The 15,230-nt window shown below is 48.3% G+C and overlaps 1 protein-coding gene across 1 annotated transcript in view; it reads left to right on the top strand.

The window, feature by feature from the left end:
• Positions 1–14,857, top strand: part of KIAA1549L (KIAA1549 like) — a 266,135-nt gene extending 251,278 nt beyond the window's left edge. Inside the window, exons 19-22 of the mRNA XM_041722356.1 lie at positions 2,453–2,550; positions 4,898–5,046; positions 6,179–6,330; positions 11,622–14,857. Of these exons, the coding sequence (XP_041578290.1) occupies positions 2,453–2,550; positions 4,898–5,046; positions 6,179–6,330; positions 11,622–11,903 (681 nt within the window). The 3' untranslated portion in view covers positions 11,904–14,857. The remainder of the gene's footprint in view (positions 1–2,452; positions 2,551–4,897; positions 5,047–6,178; positions 6,331–11,621) is intronic.
• Positions 14,858–15,230: the final 373 nt, after the last annotated feature.

Raw genomic sequence — 15,230 nt, 5'->3', positions numbered from 1 at the left:
CTTTCCATATTGATTCAGCCAGTACCTCTAGATCTGGGCGGATGTTTTCTTTCATTCTTGTTCTGGGAAGTTAGCCCTGCTGATACAATCCTAGGCTGACAGTTATTTTCTTTGAGCACGTTGCATTCCGTGGTCTTCTGGGTGATGTTGTGAAGTCCAATGTCAGTCTAAAGGTCATCCCTTTGTATGATATGCAAAGATGTTCTCTTTGCCTTTGGTTCTCTACCATTTCAGCACCATGAATCTAGGTGTGTGTGTTTTATTGTACTTCCTGAACTTATTAAATCATTGATTTTATCCATTCTGGAAAATTCTTAGTCATTGCTTCTTTAAATATCGCCCCGTTCCTCTCTGGGACTTTGGGACTTTGATTAGTTGCATGTTAGACCTTCTTACTCTGTCCTCCATACTTTTTACTGCTCTTTTCTATTTTCTATCTCCTTATCTCCTTGTGCTTCATTCTTGGTAATTTCTTCAATTCCATTTTCTAGTTTATTAATTTTCTCTTCATCTATGGCACAATTACTTCATTCCCCTGTGTTTTCTTTTAGTGATTACATTTCACCTTTAAAAATTCTATTTGTTCTTTTTCAAATCTTCCCAGTCATTCCTAATAATATCTCTATCTGGTCATTTATCTTTTTAGAAACATGTTTTTACCTTTCTGCTTTCTGTTTTGTATCCAGAAATTTTAAACTCTTAAGTCCTTAAACATCTAATCTGTTGTTTGGTTTTCTTCTCCTGACTTTTCACCTATGTTTTCTGGTCTGTGATTATGAGCTCCTGTCTGCTCATCTTCATCTGTGCCATTCCTGAGAGCCTGGTTTAGGGAGATTGCCTCCAAAGAGGACTTACAAATGCTCCTGTCCGAGCCTGGAAGCACTACCAACTTCCCTCCCTGGGAGGGACCAGTAACAGCCCCTTCCAGGTAGGCTGTGAGTGCTTCAGTTCCACCTACCCCCACCCCCTTGCCTGTCGCAAGGCTTGATCTCTTCATCATTTGCCAACATGGCACTTGTCTTCCAGGCAACCCCACCTTTCATATTTGCTTATCGCTATTTCTATCTCTGGTTTTAGCTCATGGTTTTCTTTTAGTTTGCTGAGATGTGTGCAGCGGGGAGGGCGTGGGTCATGGGTAGTGTCCTGGAGGCTTCCCTTACATCTTGCAGTACCCACAGTGCATTAAGAGGTATGTTTCATCCAGGATCTAGTTGTTAGCTCATGGGTCGGCCCTTACGAGTATGCAGACTGCCACTATGCTGTGGGGGAGAAGACCTCATTCAGTTCAAAGAACCCTATTTATGGATTCCCTCTGCTGCTGCTTTTTTGTCCTTGATGCCTTCAGGCTTAAAGTCTTGTCGACTTGCTCCTCAAGAGATCTAGCAGGCATGATACCTAAAGAAAAAGATGAATGAGAAACACAAGTTAAGCTTTGTCTTCCCAGAGAGCATTTCTAGATTTTTCTCTCACTAAGGGAAGCTGTGGCCTGGCTCTCTGATCCCGTCTCTGATCTCCCACTGTTTTCCTTTTATCCCCTCACGTGTTGATTAAAGTCTTCACTCTTGTGACAGTTCCAATCCTTTATCTTTGAATAGTGCTTTATAGATTGTGGAAGATGTATACTGACTTAACTGATCTTCCTAGTGCCCCTTGGAGCTAGGCATCCTGTCCCCATTTGAGAAGAGGACAGCGAGGCCCAGAGAGGTTACCTAACTTGCTTAGGGACATAAAGTCTATTTATCAGCAAACTAGGCCTCCACCCATACTTCCTGACTCTAAATCTGTTGCTTTCCCCCCATTAAACCTGCTTTCCATGAGCCAGAAAGTAAAATACAATCAGTGATGCATTCATTCATTCATCTGTTTATTGATCATGTGTAATATACTGGGCACCGTTGCAGGCATGAGGATATAGCTGACAATAAAGCCCCTGCCCTCGTTACACTCTAGCTGGGGACAGATAATAAATAATCAAGCAATGATAAAATACTAGAGAGTGACAGTTGCTATGACAAAAAATAAAGCAGAATATGGAGAGAGATTAAATGGGGCTCTAGGGAAGCATGGGGCTGGCTGAACGAGATGGAGGAATGAACCATGGGCAGAACTGGGAGAAAGCATCCCAGGAAGAAGAAGCAGCATGTACAAAAGTCAGAGGCAGGAAAGAACTTGGCTTATTGTAAGATCAGCTGAAGGACTCCGTGACTACGATGGCCCAAGCAAGAAGGAGCATGCCTGAAGATGATATAGAAGCGGGGGCTGGGGACATAAGGAAGATTGAAAGGAAGAGTTGGAAGAAGAAAGGAAAATCTGACCTGGAAGTCTGCTTTCCTTTTAAGGAAAGAACCTGTGTGGTTTTTGGGGTTTTGTTGTTGTTGTTGTTTTTAGAACCTATGTATTGATTGACAGTGTGTTTTAATAGATCTTCCTTTATTGCTTGTCTCTTTCACAGGCATACAGGTTTTCCCAGCTTCCTGAAATGGTCATGGGCTCTCCCCCTCCACCTGTACCTCCCCGGACTGGCCCTGTGGCTGTTGCTTCTCTCAGGCGGTAACACATTCCTTTCTTTGCCTTGTTTGGAATGTCTGGAAAGGATTTGGTCCTGTGTACCCTGACACAACAGATTCCCTTCGTGCTTGCTCCATTCAGGGTGCATCACCTGTACAGACAACCGCGTCCCTGGGGCACCCCAAGTACCATGTGGGAAGTGGGAGCACAGAGAGGGTTGACCAACTTTCTTATCATTTGAAATGAGAATTCCTGTAGAATGCACAATTGAAGAAGCCCAAGGTCAACCAACCTATACCCTGAAAGCCCCATTCCCTGACTTTTAACACCTGAAAATTATTCTAGCTCAGGCCACTATGGTGGCTGCCTCCAGTCTGGGCATCTCTTGGCACCCAGAAGTCTCTTTGTTTCTTAGAGGTGGTGTCCAAGAGGCCAAGGAGTAGTGTGCCTGGGCACCCATCCTAACTCTTGACTTCCAAGACAGGAGGCTGAGAGCATGTGAACTCAGATATGTGTTAAGAGATTAACTGAGGTATAAAGATATAACTCAGATATAATAAAGATGTTGTCTTTGTTCTGTAATGATAGAACAAGCACATGTTTTAAATAAAGACAGGCAAGAAATACAAACTCTACGAACACTGGAGATGCCGAAATAGGCATCAGATCCAGGGTTAAAGATACAGCTGTATCCTGGAATGGGGCTAGGCCACTGTCCTGACCCCCCCTACCCTAGCCTCCCCCCCAAAATGCTAGCCACACCCTATTTGGGGACCACAGCTCTGACCTTTGCAAAACTGGTGAAGAAAATGAGTTTCCCTCAGAAATGACCCTGCCCTCATTTCCAGCGATTTTAAAATGCCGAGCTGTGCGTAGACACCACTCTTGGCTCCAGTGGAGCTCAGGGCAGGGTGGGAAGCAGCAGACCAGGGTTCCATCCTAACCTGCTGTGTAAGCTTAGGAAGTCACCTCAACTGTCTGGCCCCTGTTTCCTTCCTTGTAAAGTGAGGCCAAGGGCCTAACTGATCGCAGCGACTCTGGGATTCCTCCAGGGGAGCTGAGTGTATGGTGCACAACCCAGGAATTTTCTTGGGGACGGTTTTCTAAACTAGTAGCAGATGCCTGGAATAGTATGTGGGAAGCCGGGGATGTGGGAGAGAGCAACCAGCAGAAAGGAGGGGAGGGATCGAGAAAGGAAGGGAGACCCCACACTCACCGAGCCTCCAGCACCCACCCTGATATAGAGTCCAGTCATCACAGTCCCTGTGTTTAACCTTCCTCGGGCATTAGTGGGAGGGTTACTTTAATTATCCCTGAGAATTCTGAATGCAAGGAGCTTCCCATCAGTCATTTGCTGAAGGTCAGTATCTATTTCTTACTCCTTCTCTCAACCACCAGTCTCCTCCCCTGCCCTTCCACACCGTCTGCCAGGTATCAGCAGGTGCCTGCTTTCCATACAGACTCAGGATCAGAGCTGGGAGGAGCCGTGGTGAGGGGGGTCACCCACCCCTTTTGTTTCGCAGACGAAGAAACTGAGGCTGAGCCGGGGGGAAAGAAGCTAGAACCCAGACCACTGCTCTGCGGCTCTGTTCTGCACCTGCAGCGCCGGGCACTCCGCTGCTCAGAGGGTGCCCGTGTGGCTGGCCACCCGCCACCTGCCCTGGCTGCCCTGGCTGCCCCCATTTTAATTGTAGGAGAGCCTGACGCCCCTGGGTGAAGGGGAGGATAGAGACTGGCTAACATACCCTTTAGAGGGGGAGATGCTGGCAGCCCCCTACGTACTGGCTTTCTGAGCACTAAGTGGAAATCTGATGTGTTTAATGGGCCGGATTCTCTGCTTGCCTGTGGGACCAAAAAAAAAAAAAAAGTTCTGTCTTTCATAACCTAAGAAAGTGCTAGGCTCCGGCTTCCCCGGAGCAGCCCGAGCTTCCTGGAGTCTTGGGCATCTTGATGCTGGCGCAGCAGCAGAACATCCTGTGACCCACGGGTCACTAGCCCCGGTGCCTGGAGGGGGAGCGGCCCCGCTTCCAGACCAAGCCTCCTCATTGGCTGCCGATGATGTCATCCCCTCCCGGGCCACCAGCCCCTGCTGATACCCAGAGCTAATTGCTTGGCTTATCTTTATGTGGAAATTAAGTGTGCTACTCCCCAGGGACATGACAGCCCCCCTCGGGGGAGCAGTGTCCTTGAATATCTGCAAGTGACTCCAGCTCGGGCTGCTCCGGGTCTGGGCGCCTTGGCCTCCTTTGTCATTCGGGGGGCACATCCAGGCCTGGGGACCCCCCCCCCCCCCCCGCTCTCATGGGGCCTGGAGGCGCCCCCCAGGTGACGGGCATGGGGTGGGGGGGCGTGGGGAGCTGCTAATGCAGCCCCTCCTGTGCGCCCCCAGGTCCACCTCAGACGTGGGCAGCAAGACCAGGATGGCCGAGTCCGCGGGCCCCGAGCCGGCCCAGCTGCACGACAGCGCCTCCTTCGCGCAGGTGTCCAGAGGCCCCGTGTCCGTGGCGCAGTTGGATCAGTCGGCTTTAAATTACTCAGGTGGGCAAGCAGAGAAACCCTGGAAAAAACCCGCGCTGCACCCCAGCCCTGCCCCGGTGCTCCTTGCACTCCCCTGCACCCCCAGATCCGCACAGGCCACCTGCTACCTGCCACCCTCAGCAATCAAGGCCACTGTTATGTCTGACTGCGGCAGCCCTGGCTGGAAGAGCTGCTGCTCTATTTCTTTAAAAGACCTGAAATATGACAAAAATAGGAAGATATGTGATAACAGGGTATATGTTACCATTTGCCGGACTTCAGGGTTTCTTCTTAAATTCCATGTACCTTTAAAGCATTCCAGATAGAACTATCCAGCCCTGTTTCATTCCCCTTCTTCCCGGAGGTAATCCCAATCCTTAAATTGAGGGTGTTAACTTTTTTGCAGTAGTGCATATGCAATAGTGTGTATTAAGGCTCTCGGTGTTTTACACGCACGGATGTCATACCAAACTATGCCTGTCCTTCTGCATTTGTTTTCTTGACTCAGCCTTGTGTTCAAGATGGGTACGTACACGTAGATCTAGGTCGTTTGTTTAAACTGCCATATGGTACTCGATGATATGCTATGCCACGGTTTATCTTTTCCCCTAACGAGAGACATATGAGCTTGTTTCCAATTTCTCACCATTACGAACGATGCTGAAATGAATGTCAAGGTTTATCCGTGCCCTAATTGGTTTTTGTGTCTATTCAAAGTGTACCATTTTGGCTAAAAAACTGTAAACAAGCAGTTGCCAACACCTCCTAAAATATTCACTATGTCCAGAAATTCCATCAGTGGAGTCCTTTCCTTTTGGTTCCTTTTCTTTTTAAAAATACCTATTCCCCCTGGGAGAAAACTATCTGGACATTGAGGTGTCCCTTCTTGCCAGTAGGTCAGAGGTGTTGGGATGGATGGGGGAGTTGGTGAGGGTTCAGTGAAGGGAATTGGGTCATCATTTCTCTAGAACACCAGGGCCAAGTCAGAGCAGATGACTCTGCAGGTGCTCAGGGCTAGGGCTGCAGGGGAAGGTCTGCTCTGCACCTCATGACCCCCTCCCCACCATGCCAGAGTTCCCCTCTGTTCCCAGCTTCCCCCAGCTCGTGGGTGGGCCACTGGTCTAATTTTCCCCATCCATCTCCTCCATGCCAGGTAATACAGTGCCGGCAGTGTTCGCCATCCCAGCTGCCAACAGACCCGGATTTACCGGCTACTTCATCCCGACGCCTCCCTCATCCTACAGGAGCCAGGCCTGGATGTCCTATGCAGGAGAGAACGAGCTCCCGAGCCAGTGGGCCGATTCGGTGAGACCCTTGCTGATTCCCTCACAGTGTTACCTGCTGGACACACATGAGGGAAAAAATGGATGAGAGGTTGAGACGGTGTTTTGTTATCTCAACTCCCTTCCCACCAACCAGGTGGCTAACGTGAGCCATTTTAGAGGAGACGGTGTGGTCAGGTGGGATGTCTTTTGACCGAGGAACATGAGACCTGCCTTCCAGTCCAGGTTCCACCTTGACCTTCATCAAATAAGTGGCTATTAAAAAACAAACAAATAAATGGCTATTATAACTATCATTCTTTCAGTATTTTCTGTGTGCCAGACACCCTGTTTATATGTTTTATTTCTATTATCTTATTTAATCTTTGCAACAATCCTATATGGTAGGTATTATGATTCCCATGATGTGGAAACTGAGGCCTAGTCAGGTGACTTGACTGTTTAAAGCCACACAGCTATAGTGGCTTTAATATATAGTGGCCAAAATTCAAACTTGCCTCAGTCTGGCCCCAAAGCCTTTCTCAATTTTGTTCCTTTTATTTTTATTTTTTAAAAAAGATTTTATTTGATAGGGAGAGAGAAAGCATAAGTGGGTGGAGGGGCAGAGGGAGGGGGAGAAGCACACTCCCCACTGAGCAGGGAGCCTGACACAGGGCTCTATCCCAGGACCCAAGCTTAAGGCAGATGCTTAACTGACTGAGCCACTCAGGCACCCCATGTTCCTTTTAGTTTTAACATTCTGTAAAAATTTGGGGCACCTGCATGGCTCACTGGGGTCCCCTGGTTGGCTCAGTGGTTGAGCATCTGCCTGTGGCTCAGAGCATGATCCCAGGGTCCTGGGATCAAGTCCCACATCAGGCTCCCCACGGGGAGCCTGCCTCTCCCTCTGCCTGTGTCTCTGCCTCCCTCTGTGTCTCTCATGAATAAATAAATAAAATCTTTAAAAAATTATAACATAAAAAAAATAAAAATAAAACTGTAAAATTTTTAGATGAAACAACAAAAAATACAGTTTTAGAAACTCAAGATTGAATTACTTTGCACGTTGATCCTAAGGCATCCTGCCTGACTTCCAGCAAAGGACTGTCTTGTCACGATGCCTGGTTCCATCCTCCATCATAAGTAGGAATATATGGCACAGTGGACCTGGCCTGGCCTAGATCAGAGGCAGCAAGCAGATGAACCTGGATAGTCATACCCAAACCTGCCTCTGAGTCACCTGACAGGGGCTGCTAAGTGAAACAAATCTAGCAAACAAAAATAGCACAATGATGGCCTCTACTGCAAGTTGCCCCCCCATCCCTCTGTGAGATCATCCGTCATGGATAAGAAAGGCAGGTCCCCTGGTGCTGTGCATCATTTTAGGGCTTGGTCTCAACATTTGAAATATATCCTAGATTTAGCAAACATGTTGATGATATGCAAGGCCTGGGCCATCTTTTCTCTCTGTCCAAACCCCTGGTGTCCATACATTCCACCTCTACAGGTTCAACTCAGCTTTGGGGTTGGTGTCTATCCTTATTGTAGTGATGCCACAGCCTAACAACACCCCTGGGAAAAAACTATCCTACATATGTTAATTTTCCTGATGATCAAAGCTTATCCCTTTAATTTTCAAAGCACGTAAAATATATGCTATCTTGCATTAAAAAAATTCCAGAATGAATTATATCCATCCCTCCATCTTTAAAAGAGGAATATAATTTAATTTGTCTTTAACAAATGATTCGCCATCATTTTCATGCTATAATTTTATACTAAAATGACATTTGTAAGATGGGCTCTGGTGGTAGGATTATTGCCTCTACATCAAACATCTCCCAACTACTGTAATTTGTGGAGTTGTTACAGAGCTCCATATGTTTTGTTTTTTTGTTTTTTGTTTTTGTTTGTTTGTTTGTTTGTTTGTTTTGTTCTGACCCTGCTCCCAGCTGGACCTTCTATTGCTGTCAGTGTCACCACTTCCATAGGTACACTCACCCTTTGGATATGCTTTTCCTAATGGGCCATTATCTGCAAATGAGGCATGTCTGAGCTCATTAGACTCGTCAAGTTGGAGTATATAAGCTTTAAGAGTAACTGTAGGGATTCCCTACTGTTAAGTCTACACATCTTAGTGTGAGACTTTATGGCATCTGTTTGGGTTGTTTGTGGGCCTTTTTTTTTTTTTACTTCCTTTGTCGTGCTCAGCTATTTTAAACAGCTGAAACCACTGGGTATGAGTCGATCAGTTCAGAGCTGACTTGACTCCGTAATTCCACTTACAGCCTAAACATAATGTGTGCTTTTCTGAAAATGGATGATACTTAACTTGTGACAATTAGGCAGTAAACCTATGGTTTTGTCGGTTCACCCTCTGCATGGAAAGTTCCACTGGGTACTCTGCAGGAGTCAACAGAAGTATTTTCCAAAACTTGGGCCCTTGCCCTCAAGACACAGATGATAGCTTAGCTGGGCTCATGGCCACTTCCAGATGCTTGTGGGTTCATATTGCCTTCCAGATGAAGGAACGGGAACCCAGCAAATCAAAACCCAACCTTCCTGACGGGATGATTCGACCATTCTGGGTCCATCCCTCTCTGTGTGAGGGAGAGTTAGTTTTCTATTAGTTGTTTTTAAGAGGAATATGAACACCACAGCCTAAATGGGCCTCTCCTGGGCCCCAGTTATTACCTACAGTTAAGCAGGGCAGCGTGTCCATGCATGGAGCACAGTAGCCGGGAACCACAGCCCGGAGCACAGGTGATTTCTCACACATAAAAGAAAGTACAGGAAGCTCAGAGGGACCAGTTGGCAGCTTGAGGAAGTGGGGGCAGGGATGGCATCCATTTCCACATCCATTGGAGAAGGAGAAAGCCCCCACTGTCATGTGGGTGTCTGACCTTCCTGATCCCAGGTATCCAGACATCAGGAGCTAGCCCAGATAAAATCACCTCAACCTGGGCTTGACGGATAGGTTTCATCCTTGGTGCTGGATGAAGGATTGGGAGGGATGTGCTGTGATCAATAGGTGATGGCCCGCCTTAGGTACTGCCTAGGGACAGAGTGGCCTTTGCCAGCCCCGAATTTTGGCCAGCAAGCTCTGAAGGCTCCAGCCTGGATCTACTATTAGGGAGAAAAGAGTTTCTCATCCTCTCATCTTCTGTGCTCCAGAATAATACCCCAAGGCCACTCCAGTGGAGTCAGGTATCCCTGCCCGTGCCGGCCACTGGCGCCAAGACACTTGACACCACAGAGCCAAGGGGTCTCAAAGTCAGACATTGACTCTCAGCTCCAGCTGAACTTGAAATGCAGGGAAAGGGGAGATGACAGCTTCCCTCACAAACATATGGCACCATCTGTTCATCCCTTGGTGATTTTCAAACTGTGTTCCTCGGAACCCCAAGTTCTGAGAGACTCCCCGCTGTACCATGCATAATTCTGGGCACTTGTGCCTATGATGAGCAAGCAAGACACAGTTCTACCTTTACAAAGTTGACAGCCTGAGACGGGTGATGACATCATGAGCAATGACTGACTCTAGAGAAACTGCCTGGAAGCACCTTACAGGGAACCCTTGGCTAATATAGAGCTGGGAAGATGTCCTGGAAGAAACGACATTTGAGCTGAGACCTGGTGGGCAAATGCCCTGTCCTGGCCTTAGCTCTGTTCTCTCCCACCTCCCCCCCAGTCACTTGTACATTCCCAGCACCTGTGGCCCAAGGACACAGACAGTTCGACTCTGGTTTTCCTCTAAGCTACAAGGGAAGTATGTCTAGCCCTTGTGGTGAAAGACCCACCATTAGCCCCTGTTTGCCACTTTGTCTTTCTTTGCCAGATCTTGAGAAATTAAGGCCCCAGATTTTAGGACATCCATCCTATTGCTTCGTCTCTCACTCGGGTCCTCACTGGCCCTCACCTAGCCCATTGATGTAGCCTCAGAACTCTCTTGACTTCCCGTGAGTCCACCTCCGGAGTGTCCTTTTGAAAATACAGGCCCCTCCTCTGCCTCCGCAGGAGGGCTTGTCTGAGCATGTCAGGCGAGGAGTGGAGGGAGGCTGCTTTTCTGCTCTACATTCTCCCGTCCAGAATTTCTGACTCCTCACCCAACCCCATCCTACTCCGTCCTCACCAGGGTCCAGACCAGTCTCTCTGTAAAGACCGGGAACATGTTGTACTTCCCAGAAGTGTGCCGTAGAGAACTGAACTCCGTAGCCTGGCACTCGGCTTTCTGATCCTCGGCTTCTCCCACACCCCATACATCCTCTCTGGTCAGACCAAACCCTCCGAAGTTTCCCGGGTACACCATCCTCCATGCACCCCCATGCCTTTGCCTTTGCTTTTCCTCTGCTGGAAGGTGCCTCCAGCCTTGTCCTCCTGGCAACAGCCTGTTCATGTTCCAGACTCAGCTGAGCTGCTTCTCCCACCTGACTCCCCACATGTGTCTCTTCCCCACAGCACCATGGGCCCTCGTCCACAGGCACTCGTCGCACAGGGTTCCAGCCAATATTATAGGATATAAAGGCTTTTTGTGGGTTGCCCTGGAATAGCAGCCCCACGTGTGGCACTGTTTCTGGGGGAAAGCTGGTCCTGAATTCCAAATCACTGACTTGTCCTCATTACTAGAAGTGTCCATATATTTAAGCATGAAAGTATGGAAGTACATGGCTTCCACGTTTAATAAAAGGAGAAAAATTGTTTAGGAAATCTTGGTTTTCAAGAAAACCAGGATCACCCAGATCCAAGACAGTGCAGTGACTGACTCCTATCCTAGCCCATGGTATCGACAGACTTGCTCAGAGCGTGTCTCGGTGGCCTGTCAACCATGTCACCTAAGGCTGTGGCACTCTTTGCTTCTGTGTCCTCTACTGTAATTAAAAATAAGGATGACAATATCTACCTCCTAGCTTATTGCCTTGAGAAGCAACTGAGATACCGTGAGGAAAGCCTTTAGCACAGCCCTTGGCACTCCAGTGTTAGCAGTTACTGTTGGTTAATAAATCCCCGAGTCCTTTGAGCTCCACGAAGAACATCACTTGGGTTTGCTGGATTGGGGCTTATGTTAAAAAGGTAGCCGGGTAGCTTCAGGTGTGGAGACTCAAGAATGTTCTAGCATTTGTAGCAAGGTTCAAATCCCCCTACTTAATCCATCTGCCCAGCATCTCCAGCGTGTCCTAAAGGTTTTATATGTGCACAGTGGTACGTGGTCTTCATTTTCTTCGGCATCTCCTCCCTGGTCTTTGGTACCCTCCCCGTGTCCAGTCCCGAGCGTGTCCTGTGCCCCGAGCCCTGCCTAATCCAGGCCCTTGCCTTTTCTCTCAACCCCCTCTGCAGGTCCCCCTCCCGGGGTACATTGAGGCTTACCCCCGGTCACGTTATCAGCAGAACTCGCCCTCCAGACTCCCTCGGCAGTACAGCCAGCCGGCGGGCTTGCACCCCAGCCTGGAGCAGGCCCCGGCGCCGTCCACGGCCGCCTCGCAGCAGAGCCTCGCCGAGAACGACCCGGCCGACACGCCGCTCACCAACATCTCCACCGCCGCCCTCGTGAAGGCCATCCGGGAGGAGGTGGCCAAGCTGGCCAAGAAACAGACAGACATGTTCGAGTTCCAGGTCTAAGGCCCGGGCCCCGTGGAACTTGCCGACTCGGAGGGAAAGGTCTTCGGGTCCCTTGGCCGGACGTGTTGGGACCTGGGGCAGAGACCCCTGTGCGTCCCTCTCACCCTCCGCAGAGGTGAACAGTGGGCCTGTGGGCGACACAGGAGACCCTGGAACCCCTGGATTCTTGGCTTCTTCAGCTGACCGTATGTCAAGCGGTCCCTGCATGGGACCGTATGTTTGATAGTCTGTGAAGTTAGATGTTTGAACTGTGGGTGTATTTCCCTCCGGAGCCTTAGTCACAAGACACACTAACTGATCTGCAGATCCCTGTCCAATGCCACATTTTAATAAGTCACCGGAAGGGGGAGAACATTGCCCTCTCCTCGGTGAGTTCTGCATGCTAGCTCTGTTTCTGTGTTCAAGGCAATGCAGGCATCTGATTAAGCACCAGACTGTTCTCTCTCTCTCTCTCTTGTTCAGCTGTGACTGTAATCGTTGAAATTGCCTCTGATCTTGTAAAAGGAGGCATTGATTCGGGCCAAGAAACTTGAGTCCTTTTCTCTTAAAGGTTCAGGTGCAAAGTCAGATGGATGGGATAGAAAGCGGGACCATCCATGACTACACCTCTAAATAGTCCTGACTCTTTTTTTCCTCCCGTGAGTTAAACAAAGGCCAAGAAGGAGGGAAGAGGAGAGGGAATGGCGGGCTTGTGTCGACAGGTTTTTGAAAAGGTGTTGCCGTGTCTGGAACTCGAGGGCCCGGCGAGGTGGTATCCAACTGAAAGAGAATCGGTGCTAAGAGCTTTTAGGATCCTACAAAAGAAAAACAGTCATTTGTTGGAGGGTTTTCTTTGCCCTGAAATGAAGGTGGCCTGAGAACAGAGCTTCTCTCTCTTTTTTGAGATGATAGATACATCGACTTGACAGGAAAACCTGTCTCTGCGACGCCCAGCACGTGCTGCCGAGTGACCCAGAAGGAAGGAGTAACTGATGCCTGTTTGAAGCAGAAATAGTGAATCCCCAGTCTCCCCCCAACCCCCACCCCCTGCTGCAGCCTCTGTTTATAGAAGCTTCTGAATGTAGAAAATCTGTTGATTTACGTTTAAATGTAAATAACATTTTTAAAAGTGTATGGAGTTTGGCAGTTCCCTCCTTCCCTGCCCCTGTAGTCAGTCAATGGATGCAGGAGGACATTCGCTGAGCTTAGGACCTTGATGTGGTGAGTCACATTCCCTGACGTGGTGAGTCGGTCCCCAGAGTGCTGGGTGGACACTGCCTCGCACCCCGAGGCACCAGCTGCTGACTGTCAATTCGTAGGCACGACAGCCACTGGCTTTGGGTGGCCCCCCAGAAGGGAGCACTGTGGCTCCCTCACCAATTCTGTTGGGGGCTTCCTGGGTGCCTGTTGGAGAACGAGGTCCTGTCCTGCCTTCACCCATGACCCATCTAGCTTCAGCTGTGTCCATGCCTTCTGAGCCCATCTTGCCATTTCCTCATGAGTTTCTTTGGTCTTTAACCAAGAGAAGGTGGAAATTTAAAAGTTGAGAGAAGAGTAGGAATGGAACTGATTGGAATGGGAGATTCAAACTGTCAAAGCACAGACTTTTCAAAGAAGCTGTTTTTATTTCCCAGTGGCAAATTGCCCTTTCTGGAAAGTTCCAGAGATGATGTGTCATGGAATCCCCCAGACAAGTCTCTTGTTCGGATGATATTAGGTAGTGTCCTTTTGGTATGCTGGTTGATCTTTCATAGTGTTAGTTTTTTGTTACTTAAAAAAAAATCAGCTATAAATAAAATGTATTTTTGTAATTTCCATGTGTATATATGGTATATTTCTACCAATGGCCAGTTGTTGTAGTCCAAAACCTAAATCAGCTTGCAAAACACTGTGGATGGTGCAAGATTTTATTGACAGATTAACACAATGCCTAAGTCTATCCAAATAGGTATTCAATGCACTTGAATGAACAAAGAGCCAAAGAAACTCAGCCTTTTCATGCAAATGGTATGAGTCTGATAAAGTCAGCCACATTGTCCCGCCTTATCAATAATATTAATATTTCATCAGAGCAATGATATCAACCCAGTACTTTGTCTACTTGGTAAATGCCTGGAAATCCTGTATGTGACAATGAAGTTTCAAGACCTTAGTGGGATTAAAAGAGATGCTTCAAAGACAGTGTCTGAGCTTTGGATGTTCCAGTGACTTACAGAGAATGAGCCTACAGTGTGCCGCCGTGTGGCTCCAGCTTCCTAAGAGGATGGAGAAACAAATCACTGTGGTCTTTGCAGAACCCCAGGAAGTATTGAGTTAGTCAACTGAGACGGCTAGAAATATAGCGTGCTAAATCAGACACTCCCGTAAACTAGACATCACAGGTTTAAGAAAAGTACATGGGAGGAAAACCTTAAGTTGAAAAGGAATCAATCTGTTCATGGTTTTTTCACCACTGGGGAGACAGCCGCCATTGTTAGATTTTCTGTGACTAAGAGGCGGTCCCTTCTCTGAAGAGCCCCCTGACCTCATGGAGGGGACAGATGCCTGGACAGCTGCCTCTGAGCAAAGGCAGGTGGGCGGAAGCACGTCACGGAAGTGAAAATAGAGTTCCATGAGAGCCCAGAGACTCTACACTCCTCATGACCCTCCCAACAGTTGAGGAAGCCACAGAGGACCTTGGCGGTCTTGGAGAAGGACTCGGAAGTCCAGAGAAGTGGAGCAGCCTGCTCAAGGATTCCAGCCCAAGCCTGCTGATTCATGATTCAACTTGCTTTCCATTTCACCATGCTGCCTGCACGCTTGTCTGTGACGCCTTTCTTGAACTGTGCTAGGAAGTTTAAAAGGTAGACCAGGGTCATATGAGGGACGCCCTACATTCTCTTGACGAAAAAAGATGATTTGGTGTGTAAAGGACTTCAGATACAGTGTATAGAGGACGATGCACTTGTGGCATAATAAACGTTTTCCAGAACTTGGTTTGATGTGAGTTTTGTGCATTCCTGAAAAGAAGTGCACGTTGGCTTTTTCCAGAGAGCGCCAGCAAGGAAATGGTATCCTCCACTGCTGTTCAGGACCGCAGGGGTGTATTCCTCTCTCAGTGCCATGGACCCACATGAGGAGTCAGGGAAGCCATGACAACTGGTCATTATGAGCTAGTAGGTTCTATGCTTTGCGTCAGGGGAGGCAACCCCGTGGTGCAGAAGCATAAAAGGCTCTTGTGTGCCCTGGTAGTTGGCATCTGAGATGGCGTCGGTTACCTGTAGAACAGGAAGATCTCTCTTTCAGGGTGTGCTATGGACTTAATGTTAAAAATCCTAGCCTCACTGTGATGGTGTCAGGAGGTGGGAC

This window comes from Vulpes lagopus, chromosome 11 (assembly GCF_018345385.1).
Source record: "Vulpes lagopus strain Blue_001 chromosome 11, ASM1834538v1, whole genome shotgun sequence".
Taxonomy (NCBI): Eukaryota; Metazoa; Chordata; class Mammalia; order Carnivora; family Canidae; genus Vulpes; species Vulpes lagopus.
Note: the sequence above shows the minus strand (reverse complement) of the source record. Positions and strands in the feature narration are given on the sequence as shown.